This window comes from Acipenser ruthenus, chromosome 13 (genome assembly GCF_902713425.1).
Source record: "Acipenser ruthenus chromosome 13, fAciRut3.2 maternal haplotype, whole genome shotgun sequence".
In the NCBI taxonomy this organism is placed as follows: Eukaryota; Metazoa; Chordata; class Actinopteri; order Acipenseriformes; family Acipenseridae; genus Acipenser; species Acipenser ruthenus.
Window position 1 is genome coordinate 26917261 of NC_081201.1, and position 13429 is coordinate 26930689.

The 13429-nt window shown below is 35.6% G+C and overlaps 1 protein-coding gene across 2 annotated transcripts in view; it reads left to right on the top strand.

The window, feature by feature from the left end:
• ptenb (phosphatase and tensin homolog B) overlaps positions 1-13131 on the top strand; it is a 30793-nt gene extending 17662 nt beyond the window's left edge. The window contains exons 2-10 of one of the 2 annotated variants that reach the window (XM_034031231.3): positions 383-467; positions 3941-3985; positions 4237-4280; positions 4510-4748; positions 5091-5232; positions 6801-6869; positions 10459-10625; positions 10864-11088; positions 11836-13131. In XM_034031231.3, the coding sequence (XP_033887122.1) occupies positions 383-467; positions 3941-3985; positions 4237-4280; positions 4510-4748; positions 5091-5232; positions 6801-6869; positions 10459-10625; positions 10864-11088; positions 11836-12021 (1202 nt within the window). In that variant the 3' untranslated portion in view covers positions 12022-13131. The remainder of the gene's footprint in view (positions 1-382; positions 468-3940; positions 3986-4236; positions 4281-4509; positions 4749-5090; positions 5233-6800; positions 6870-10458; positions 10626-10863; positions 11089-11835) is intronic. The other variant, XM_034031232.3, reaches the window with a different exon arrangement.
• Positions 13132-13429: the final 298 nt, after the last annotated feature.

A 13429-nucleotide genomic window follows, 5' to 3' on the forward strand; every position in this document is an offset into this window, starting at 1 on the left:
GCTGATAGGCTACAGATTATCAGTGCACCCCTATTTTGTTTTTATATCAATTTTTCAATCTGTTTGCACTTGCATGTGGCCTGTTTTATTAGAAATCTTCTGTTTTAGCTTTGTGCACGGAGTATTCCATGCGAACACGGTTGTATTAGTTACCTTATAGTATGTTACGTTTTTAGCAGTGTGTGTAATGGAAGTGGTACGCTAAGCTTGTTCCACTTCTGTAGATTTACGTAGTACTATTATGTAAATGTGTTTTTGTTTTCATAAGTCCAAGAAGCATGTAGATTTTACAGACCCTTTTTAAATCTGTTTTAAATGTAGAACTTTGTGCCTTTTGAATTAAATGCTATTTTCTTCAGTTTTCCTTGACTTCTGAAATCAGATATTTATCCTAACATTATTGCCATGGGATTCCCTGCTGAAAGACTTGAAGGTGTCTACAGAAACAACATAGATGACGTAGTACGGTAAGGATTTACATTTTTTAAAAATATATTTAATACCACATTTGCTAATCAACAGGCACACAATTTTATATGTGGGGAAATCTTATCCTCCATGTGTTTTAGCGGTAATAAATCAAGTAAACTCTGGTTTTATGAAGTGAATTATATTGCAGAGAGGTTTATCTATAGCTGGTTTATATATAGAATTATGGCTGCAGAAGTTAAAGTATTTATTTCACTAGGGACAGGTGTGAACTGAACATTGAGTGTTTTAAACCTATGTATGAACTCATTGAAACGAGGAGTTCTGTTTCCCCATATTACACTGTAATAAGAGGGTCTAGCAACATACATGTGGAGGTTTTCATAGGCTTAGTGCTGGCTGCTCTTGTGTCAGCATCTGTCTAGGCTTGGTAAACAGAGCTCAGAAGTGCCTGTGAGGTACTTTTAAATTGCTTATTGTATAACTGTAAAATGGAAACTTTGAATATTGAATAGTTGCTGAGTAAAGACTATTCTTGAAAGACCAACTCTAAGTCAGAATTGGGAGTACCAAGTGAGTGTGCACACACCTGCGCATTTAATCATTCTGTGTGGTCCCTTGTGATGTTTGGCAGAAAATTGATTTCTCGGTTTGTTTGTCCAATGTACTGATTGCATGAATGTACTGCAGCAACAGCTGTGACCCTGCATGTCTATTAATATAATCTTAGTATTCTGACTATATATAATCTTGCTGAATAGATAGGGTGACCGGCACCTAGCTTGATTCTGGATTAGCTGCACAAAGGTTTCATTCCAATTGCAGAGCAGCCTGGTTAGGGTGTATGCAATATATTATACAAAAGAGGGGACCATAATAGTTGAACCCTGTGCTCCCAGATAGGGTTTCAGGCTTTTGGGTAATTCTCACTGAGGTAATATTTATTTTATGGAAAAACCTGTAAATCCAGTGTTTAATAGATTTAAAAATGTAAGCGCTTTTGTGTAAATGCTGCTTTAATTTTGTCTTAAATCAAGTTTACTCTTGCAGGGCTCCAGAGTACAACTAAAATAGTCGCCAATACGACTTAAATATTTTCTGCGACAGTGTTTTTTGTTAGGCGTCTTTTGGCTCCTAAACCAGAACTGACTGTCCCTTTTTTTTTTTTTTTTTTTTTTTTTTTTAATATAAACTTAAACACCAACAAGCAGAACCGTGTGTTTGTTTGTTTATTTTTTCACTCATTCCGCTCGTACGTAAATATACCAACGTCAACGTGCAGTGCATGTGGGATGTTCTGGCCAAACACTAAAACATAAAGATTTTAAAATAAAAGGTTGAGGAATTAAGAAAAACGGAGAACAGGGTAACGTATCAAGCTGATTTGTTTATATTGTTTAACCTCCTATAAAGCAAGAGTAGAGTTTAGTATAGATGGAGTATACGTTTTGAGTTATGTCAAATAAAAATATCATATTAGTACTAGCAGTAATACAACGTCCGCATCTACGTTAAAGACTCTAAGAGACGAAAATTTGTTGATTCTATTGCACGGCAGCTAGACAATTCAGACGATGAACCGGCGGAAAGTGCATTTTCACAGCCAAAGAATTTCACTGGTTACGTTACAGTAATGAAAAAAAAAACATTGTGAGTTTTGCAGGGAAAACTGATTTTTTTTCTGGAATTAACCATTAAGAAAGTCTGAAGCACGGTGAAAGCAGAAAACACAGAAGTGCTAGGGACTACGTTATTGCAAAGAGTATGCCAACCCAGACACCAATGATCAATGGTTCGTGCTGCTCAAGTAAATGGAGAGAAAATATTTTGAGAATTAAAAATTAAATTCAGTGCTGCTTACATGATTGTAGTAGAAGAAACAGCATTCACTAAGTTTAGCTCTCCGATTTTGTTTTACTGAAGAGCGATGTGGAAATATCAAACTTATGCCAATGAATACCGCATGTGCTGAGTTAATTGCAGTCATTGAAGGTGAAATAAAAGGTGATTTACAGAAGGGGGTGCACAGTGCAAATTACAATTCTGTTCTAATTGACTGTGGAACAGATGTAGCCGGGAGAAAGAAAGCAGTGGTGTACAGTGGGTATGTTTTAAGCAGTTGAATATGGAAAAAATCAAATCACTGAAAAAGTGGCACCCAGCAATTGGTTTTGGCGCCTAGGAGCCATTGGCATCTTGGGTAAAATGTTAGTCTTGAGCCCTTTTTTACACGGAATGTATAATGGCCTATTTATATTTTACATTTGTGATTTTACAATGCTTGTCAAGATACTACAAATTAAACATTTAAAAAATAAATAAATACATTCCTAAAAGCAATGCATTTATATAAAATGTTAGCAATCCCAAATGTCTATTTGCATATTTTACTACAAATCAAAAATTATTGAGCCACCCAAAAAAACAAGTGCATGACTGTGCAGCAACAGTATTGGACAAGTTTTTGTTCTCCAGCACTTTAAACAAGCAAAATAAAATAGCTGCCACGCTGTTTTTATAATGTCAATGTAGCATGAAAGTTTCTGTTCAGACCATTTGAAGTTAACTTGCTAAGTTTCTCTAATGCTACACCATTCAGATTAGCCTTTTCATTTATTACAACTAAATCAATGAATCTGTGCAGCAGTGTGGAGTAGTGGTTAGGGCTCTGGACTCTTGACCGGAGGGTCGTGGGTACCCTTGAGCAAGGTGCTTTACCTAGATTGCTCCAGTAAAAACCCAACTGTATAAATGGGTAATTGTATGTAAAAAAAATAATGTAATTGTATGTAAAAATAATGTGATATCTTGTAACAATTGTAAGTCACCCTGGGTAAGGGCGTCTGCTAAGAAATAAATAATAATAATAATAATAATAATAATAATAATAATAATAATAATAATAATAATAATAATAATAATGGCTGTCTGTTAACCTACCCTTTTGATTGTCATAGTAAAAAATATTTGGAATGCGCTAAACAGGACTATTTAACTATGTGAACTGGACTTGACCCCTGGTTGCATTGTCTAAATGACTTCCTCCTTTTTTAAACAGGAAGAGTGACCACACAATAGTATAGGCATGGTAACATTCTTGGGTTATAGTAAATTATATGCACAGAGGTCCCACAATCTAGTATAAAGTCACAGTAACTTCATTTTTACATATATAGAGAACTAATTCAAATTGTGATAACTTGGTAACTCTAGCCCAAGTTTCAGCATTATAATCTGCAGACACTGGTGTTCGCCTCTACCATTTTTTGTATGTATTCAAGTATGTATCAATAATAGGAGCATATGCCAAAGAGTTCAGAAATACAAGAGTGCCTTTTGTAGCCCTTCCCTCTCCCTGCCAAATGGTGCCATATTTAGTTTCAATTGATCTGACCAGTAGAACATCGTGGCTAGACATTTGAATTGGTTATTTACCTTAATATGCACGAGCATGTGTATACAAGTTGCTGTATGACCATACACATTACTAATGTTTTTGTCATCTTTTTAGGTTTCTGGATTCGAAACATAAAGATCATTACAAGATATATAATCTGTAAGTGAACTTTCTGTAAATTACCATGAAGTTATTTTGTTGTCAAATTCACCTCTGGATATATAAGTGATGCAATCTTTTTCACATTTCCATTTTACTTCATGTTTACAAACCATTTGATCTAATATGACATACCCCTTTAGATTTATGCTACCAGGGATGTTTTGTTTTCATCCACAAACTCCTAAATGTAATGAATTTTACTTTTTCCAGTGTTTTCATTTAATGTGTGCATTTTTTTTTTACTACAGATGCGCAGAAAGACATTATGATGCTAACAAATTTAACTGCAGAGGTATGTTCTTGCATTTATACCAAATTGTATAGTATTGCAACCTGATGCTGATATTGCTGATGTGTTTTAAATTAAAACAAATACTTGGATAAAGTAGATTTTGCTTTTTACACTAATTTTGGAATTCTGAAATTCAATACATTTGGATTAATTACAGTTTTTTAAAGCAAATTCGTGTGTTGTCTGCCTCAAAGCTTGAAATGGACTAAATGTATTTGTTTTCCACCAGTTGCACAGTACCCCTTTGAAGACCACAATCCACCCCAGCTAGAGCTTATTAAACCTTTTTGTGAAGATCTTGACCAATGGCTGAGTGAAGATGACAATCATGTTGCAGCAATTCACTGTAAAGCTGGAAAGGGACGAACGGGTGTAATGATATGTGCTTATTTGCTACACCGAGGCAAATTCCTAAAAGCACAAGAAGCACTAGACTTTTACGGTGAAGTGAGGACCAGAGACAAAAAGGTCAGTCGTGGCAGCTTGCATAAGTTTGGTATGAAATTCATAAATGCAATTTAAGCCTAGGATTTCAGGCGACAGGCTTGTGCATCACTTGCTCATACAGACCTGTTGCCGTTTAATGTGTTCACATTTTGGCACATAAAATGTGTATGCTTGTGCTAATTTTATAAAGACATGGGATATAATGGTGTGCAATCTTACTGTTACATATTTAAATATTTAAATATCTAGAGAACGTCCTTGGATTGGATTAAACCTTGTACTGATAAATGCACATTTATTTTTAATAATTTTGAACAGTAATTGATCACGTGAATTGGTCTTCTGATGCTAACTCTTTTTCAGGGAGTGACAATTCCAAGTCAGAGGCGTTATGTATATTACTACAGCTTCCTGTTGAAAAACAAGTTGGACTATAAACCAGTGGCATTGTTATTTCACAAGATGGTGTTTGAAACTGTTCCCATGTTCAGTGGTGGAACATGTAGTAAGTGATTTTTTTATTTTTATGCTTGGTTGCAGACTATATTGAAAAAATGCAGTATTTATACTACTAGTATGTACATTGTATGCTTCAAGAACAAAATTGTAAGCCACTGTTCTAGACAAATTAATTATGCACTGAAGCCCAAACTCAAATCCAAGCACTGTACATTGCTTTTATTTCATCATATATGTGAGAGTGGGAAACACATATGCTGGTAGTCAGTACTCCAAACTGTATTCAGAAGTCCAAATGACAAAAAAAGCACTACAGTTAATTTATTCTGTAGATGGTACAGATCATTCTGGAGAAGTCAAATGTAGATGCTGAAGAAGCTGTATATATGGCAGACTACGTATTTCAGGTTCTTCATTATATAACAGCAGATCAGATGCTGTTTGAGTGGAGTGGGTGGGGTTCACCAGCATTACTATATGTTAAGTAGGAAAAAAAGTTTGATAATGCTTTCATGGGTGTGTTTGTGATTATCTTGGGGGGAGGGGAGGGTGTATTTCACCTGCATCTTATTCCTCATTAACCTTAAGTTTGTTTGAATTACTTTAAGTAAAACGCTCCTCCTTTTTAGAATTGTATTTTTGCATATAGAGGTTAGTAAACGTAAGTAAAACCTGTTTTATGCAAGATTGTGTTTTTTTTGTTTTTTTTATTCCGCAATTTAAATTTGTTTTGTCTTTTTGCCTCTTGTCTTGATGCTTTTATTACTGTTTTTTTTTTCAAATGTATTTCTTTACTGGTTTCAAAGGGTATCCTACTATGAATCATGATACACTGATGTTACTAGGCATTTTCTGTAGTGTACTTTACACATTTTCTTTTTCAAACTGCATCTTGTAGAATTTCTTTCCCTCAAGAGGGCCCTATTCTGAAATGGTTCAAGCTTTGCTGCTTGTATTTTTAAACAAATACCTCTTGCTTTAGATGAGCAGAAACCACTTTTAAAATATAAAAAAACAAAAAACCCCACAAACCAACCTTCCACCAGGGTGTTTCAAAATCTTGCATGTGATATGCTTGCTAATTAGGCATTTAGAAGAACCTGTAACTAATGCTACCTTGAGATCCTGGAGACAGCGGTTATGATTTAATGTAAATCTGGATAAACCTTTTCCACTAACATGACAAATCTGTGTTTTTATACACTTTTTATTAAAAATAAAGAAAATTGCAATACCTTATGCATAAGATGGCTTTTTAAAAGAAATTGTACAGAATAGTAACCCCTGATTTACAGTACATTTGTTTTAGATGTGCAAATTGGATGATATTTGCCAAGTAGACATTTACTCAATTATTTTGCTAATCAAATTTAAATGTTCATGATGGAGCAGAAACTTATTTTTGCTTCAACAATGAAAAAGTGACAACTATATAGCAGAAGATGGTAAGGTGGATGTTATATATATTTTTTATATTTACATTTTAACTTTTTACTTCCCGTTGCAAGCGATTTAAACTGTGTATATACACTTTTTTTTAATTTTTTTTAACTTTCTTCCTGCCCCAGCAAGTATCTCCAGGACCATGTTTTAATCTCCTTTTTTTTCTCTAAGGGGATACTACAGTTAAAAACAAGAGCGAGCAGATTCCTCATGGTTTCAGAAAAGGGAATTGGCACTGGGGTAAAATCAGCTTTTCATCAATCTATTTTTTGAGGATAAGAATATAAATACCAAAGTTTTTTTTTTGTTTTTCAATAAATCTTCCATGCTTACGTCGCACATAATATTGCGTAGATTCTAGTGCTTCAGAATGCACATGCACTCCACTTATAACAGACTCTAAGGGACAATGGAAATCAGTACTTTATAAACTGTGAACGTAAGTACCTTAAATATAAATAATACAAGAAAGCTTAACTACCAAAGAAGGGAAGTTTATTTGTACAAAACACGCCCCCTGCGGGCCGTACAATGTAATTAGTACAATTTTACGAATATATTTGCTAAATGTAAGTAATTGTATACGTTATAAGTTTTCAAACTGTACAACGTCTGTGCCAACAAAAGCATAGAATAAAAGTAAACAGCAACTGTTTTTCCTGCCTGATGTCACAAATGCCGTCGTGACTGTCATTTGCTGCCCCGGATGTACCTTCTTTGCGCAAAATATCTACCTGTGGAACAGGAAAACGGTATGTGTTAAACTGTATATACGTATTAAACAAGTCTGTTTTAACTAGAGTAATTCCCCATTAAAACCCATGTTTGGCAAGGACATGCCTCGGTATGGTATAAACAGAACTTTGTTCCAACAGGATCCGTTGTAAGTGGAGTGCACCTCTACCAATAAATAACATTTTACTAGCTTGCGCTTCAAAAGCTAGCAATATACTCACTATACCTAGGAAACTAATCTTGTATGCTCCTTGCCATAGCAGGGGCGTGCAATTTTTGAAAAAAACATGTCCAAATGCTAGAAAAATCTATTTGTCCCCTCCCCATCGCACAAAACACATGCAAAAAAGTAGAATATAAGTTCTAGGATTTTGGTTTTATTTAAGTGAACACAATCACCCAATTAGTTATAAACAGGGGCGCATCTAGCCTTTGTAGCTTGACTGGTTCACTAGATTTTAAGACTTTTTATATAAATAAATCCTGTTCTCCTGCGGGGCGTATCAACTTCAACCTCTGTCTCACTCTCTTACCTGTCACTCAGCAGCGAATGCACGCACCCACATGTCAGGCGCCTACTCTGTCACGAGCATGAATACCCTGTATCTTTCGAAACATAAGAAACAAGGGATTTATAGAATGCCTACAGTAGGAGAATGCAGTTTACGCAATTCTGCACACTTCTACTGTCAGCATTAAACAAATTAACTTGAGTGAAGACTCAATATATTTTACTATTTTTGTGGGGTTTTTTTTGTTTTTTTTGTTTGTTTGTTTTGTCCAGTTCGGCTTGGATTTTGGTGTTTTGACCAAATTCAGTCATCTTCATATTCTCGCACTGTATGTAGTTTAGGATTACCGGATTTCCACAGTGACACAACAGTTCAAAAATTAAACATCAGGTGACTTTATTGCCATATCGTAACTCATTTTATTTTATATTGTCATCAAGTCAAAACATGTTAAATTTACAAAAAGCCAGATTTAAAAAAAATAGATCAGCTATTACCATTTAGTCATAATGATTAAACAAATAATCCATAAGATTGCTTGTTTGTTTTATTTTTGCATGGCGCCAACACACAACCTAATACATTACTCTGCTATTTGCAGAGCATGCTATTACAGTTTTGTACTAGAAAAAAAAAATGCAATAGCAAAACTGGGACTATTAGCAATTTAATGTTTCCGACTGGGACAAAAAAATCAAGGCTGAAACTGACAATCCTAAATTTCCCTGAATGTCTGTCTGGTAACCCTAATACAGTTCCCCATGACATTGTTTTTTGTGTTTTGCTCTACTTGTTTCCTCAGAATTTGAACTAAACTGCAAAATGTTTACTTCGTAGTCAGGTTACCTTGCATAGTTAGTTTCTTATGTGCAAAACGACCAAGTCCAGCTGTTCACATTGAGATTTAACAAGCGAACCCGACTCGTGTGTTTGCCAAACGGACCGAGACCATCTCTTTAGGTGGACTCGGTATGGTTCGTTTCCCAGGCGGACTTCGTTCTTCACACTTCACATGAAATGTACTGCGTGTAGACCAAACCCTCTAAACGGACCTAGTGTGACACAGCCCCAGAAATGTAATAAATTACACAATGTTTTTTTCTAATCCGCTAATATGACCTGGTGCCTTTTTTTTTTGGTAACTTTTAGTAGATTGCTGCATTTAAATGTCAGGTTTGTATATTAAGAAAACAGTATCACTAATTTGCTAATTTACAAAGAACTTTAATACCTGAAGTTTAAAAGATTAGCCTGTGCCTTGCCGGAGGCTCATCTTGGCAGGTTGTGTTTTTTTTTTTTTTAAACCAATAGTTAGCTTTTTCTACAGCTAGCAATCAGAAGTGAGAGTTGTGGGATGTAAACACATTTTAAAATGTTTGTATGTAGCTGCTAGACTAACAATTCAGAAACTTGCATGGTTCTCTGCTTTTCTAGCAACAGAACATAGGAAAAAGAGTTTGTCCAACGGGCAAAGTATAACGGCAAAACTTGTTGTCCCTCACATCTTGTTGTGTCTGGTGATTTATGAATTGCACACCCCTGCATAGTTCCCCACTTGACCTAAAATGAATTTGTACATGCATGTCTATTTTACTTTTTAACCCTTTCCGGTCATATGTCGGACCAGGTCCGACATTACCATTTTCCCTTTCCGGTCCTATGTCGGATCTTGTCCGACATCATCAAAAAGACGTCAAGCACAGGTCTCTAGTTTTTTCTCCGGAAAAAGCCGAAAACCTTTCAATGGCCGAGTGAGACCGAGAGAAAAAGAAAAAAGTGGTGGATCTGAGCAATACACATAGCACCGGCACCACAGAGATAACACGGACATAAACAAACAAAATAGCTGCTTCCACATCCTGCGCTCAAAGAATATCACAGATTTACAGAGCTTTTTGAGATGTTATAGTAATAAAATGAGTTGGATCACAGTATTGAGAAGTTTGGTGATAAAACGACTGATAAGGAGGTGATTTATCAGTATACACGACTATGAAGAAATATGTGGAAAATACAGTGAACAAGGGGTGGGGCGGGGCTGGAGAAGCAGTACTGAGTGTCCTGTTGATATGCAGTGCCTTTTAAACCTGTTTTACTGTGAAAAAATACTTTAAAACAGCACATGTAAAATAAACTGTGTGAAAATAAATTGGACCTGACACGCCTGAGAGGCACAAAATAAATGGACCGCTAAGGGTTAATCCATGTTGTCAAAGTCCCATCCCTAATTTTGACTAAAATCTAAGTTATAAACTTGTTGACAAGCAGATCCATTACCTATTTTTCAGAATAGGGCCATTTATGTAATCGTATATGACGGTCAATAAAATGTTTTGCGTCTTTAGAAGGATGTACTATTTCAATCTTTCCTCTTCATTTTATTCTGCTTTGTGTCTGTCCCTGTGTGCTTTTCTTTACTAGTTTGAACTGATAGATTCACTGATTTAAAATGGAAAGATTTATTTTTATAGTGCTTTTGCTCAATTCATTCTTTCACCCATGTACCAAATTACTTGGCCTGTTCAGCTGTTTTAGAAAGGTTTCCTGTCAAATTTAAAGGTTTGTCATTTGTTGCATTGCAGATCCTCAGTTTGTGGTTTATCAGCTTAAAGTGAAGATCCATACCTCAAATCCAGCACACACAAGACGTGTAGACAAGTACATGGTTTTCGAGTTTCCACAACCATTACCAGTGTGTGGTGACATCAAGGTGGAGTTTTTCCACAAACAGAACAAGATGATGAAAAAGGTTTGTTAAACCTATTTTTTCTTCCTTTTAAAAGTCCATTGTAGATTTGTAAGTTCAAACAAACTGTTACATTAAAAGGTTTCACAGTGTCTTCAACAGAGCTATTGAAATAAAATTGGATCCATATTACTTTGATTCATGATGTGGCTGTGTTTTTGTTTTTTGTGTTTTACATTCCCTTTATGGTGTATTCTTATGCATGTGGTTATATTTGGTTTTATTTTATTTATTTTTTTAGGATAAAATGTTTCACTTCTGGGTCAACACATTCTTCATCCCTGGACCGGAACACAATTCAGAGAAAGTAGAAAATGGAAGCTTAATTGGAGTAAAAGAACTTGATGGAATTCAGAGTACAGAACGAGAAGATGACAAGGAGTATCTCATCCTCTCACTGACGAAAAATGATCTAGACAAAGCAAATAAAGACAAAGCCAACCGATCCTTCTCTCCAAACTTCAAGGTCAGTAGATTAGTGTTGGAGGGTTAAATACACCACCTTAAAGTATCTAATGGAAGTGGTATACAACTCTGGCCCTCACGATCCAATCCAGTCAAGGTGTTTTCTCCAAGCAGGTTCTACTGTAGTTAATTGAAGCTGCTAAGAGGCAATTAACTAATTTAGGACCTGGGTGGAATAAAGACCAGGACTGGAATAGATCTCGAGGGCCAGAGTTGAGTACCACTGTTCTAGACTGCAATCCACATCAAGGTCACATCTTGCAAAATTATTCATATATTTAGTGCAGAAAGTGCTTATACTTTTTCATTGTACAAAAAAATGAGGCTTTAGTTCGGTGTACTTGTTTTTTTTTTTCTCGGCTTTGGACTGCGTACTGTCAGTGCTGTTTTTTCCTGTGAAAGTAGGTTTTTCACACACTTACCCCAATAAGGAAACAAGATTTCTGTTGTAGCTTTTTCTTTTCAATACCTGATCAAGGATCTAAACTATTGGTTTGCGTGCAAAATCATAAACCCAGACAATGTACAGTCTTCCAGAACTTGTGGTTGAAGTACTGTTTTGATTTGAGCAGTTCTTGGGATGCCTTTACAAATCACTGCTTCATAAAATAAAAGTTTAAACACTGCATTTTGGTCATCTACAAATGTAAATTTATAAAAATAAATAGCAAATAATTATGTACAGAAGCACACTACAGATTCCTTGAGATGGAACCACTGATTTCTAAATAATACTTCTCTCCGTCAGGTGAAGCTGTATTTTACAAAAACAGTGGAGGAGTCGTCAAATTCAGAGGCCAGCACATCAACTTCAGTAACACCAGACGTTAGTGACAATGAACCTGATCACTATAGATACTCGGACACCACTGACTCTGATCCAGAAAATGAACCTTTTGATGAAGATCGACATACACAGATCACAAAAGTCTGAAATATTTTTATGGGGGAAAAAAAACTAAACCACAAGAGAAAAGGGGAAAAAACTTGAATATAAACTGAAAAGCAAGTACCTTTTTTAAATGGCAATAGGACATTGTGCAGAGTAAAATGCTATCAATTATAGGAACAATTCTCTTTTCCTGACCAATTTTATCTTGCCCCATACATCCACAAGGTTTTGACACTTGTCCAGTGGAAAAAGGTTGCATAATGTTATGTATATACCTTTTTGGGTCTAAAGGAAAGTTGAAAAAGAAACTCAAATCAGGAGATGACAGCACTTTCCCATTTAATTCCAGTTTTATTAGGTGGAGACAGTTCTGTTATGTACGTAGGAAGATCTTTCCTGTTGTGTTCCCTCACCAACTGTAGGTGCTAAAATGCTAACAAGGGTTCATGTCCTACCCCAGTTCATTCCCACACAACACAAACGACCATGTTATGGTTGGCTAGAAGAATTGCTAAAAAGGTTTGCTCCATTTAATGAAAGTAATTTGTGTAAGGGACGGAAAGCACTTTTGCAAAGTGGAAACATGGTCTTTGCTGTTTTATATACCATCTCCCCCTTTCTAGCTTGTGACAGTAATTAATCCTTGGATTGTGGAATCGGCTGCTGCTTTTGTTTTGTGCTTTTTTTTTTTTTTTTTTTCCAAAAAGCATAATGGTGCTAGAAAAGGCAGCTAGAGGGAGCGATTATTTTAAATGGGAGGGGGGTGGGGGGTGTAAGAGAGAGAATACACAAGTTACATTTAAGAAATGCTGCTCCATCTACAGTTAAAACCAAGGCCAGTGCTTTTGTCGGTCACATTTTATATTCTTTTTTTCTTCCGCCCAGTTTTACCTACTGTGAATGCTTAATGTGCTGTTTGCAGGCTGTTTCCTGTAATGTGTAATTGTGCAGTGGAAACTGCATGTTGAAATTCTAGTCTAGCAGTTTTTCTTTTTTTTGAGGGGGGGGAGGGGGGGGGTTGGCTTTATGGCATCTAAGCATTTTCCATTCCTTCTACCGCTGTGTATTCTGTTAAAAGTATGCAGGAAAACAGTATCCCATGTAATTGTCAATGTGTTATTTTTTTAATAATAAAATATGATACACAAAACAGCAGGGAAAACAGTGTTGCAATAATGTTAACACTATTCATTTGAAAAGGCTAATAGGTGTGCATGTTATTGGCATTAATGTCCATGTCCCTTTTTTATTTTTTATTTTTTTATATACATTTGTTTTCTACATAGATTTTTAATCTGTCATTTGAACTGTATTAAGCCAGAAGTTCATTCAAAAATAGCATTAACAAGTTCCATGATATCTGGCAGATCTGGTAAAGAATAGGACAGTCAAATCCTAATAGGATTGCACTATGTAAAGTGTGTTTCACTGTTCTCCTTGGTTAATAATA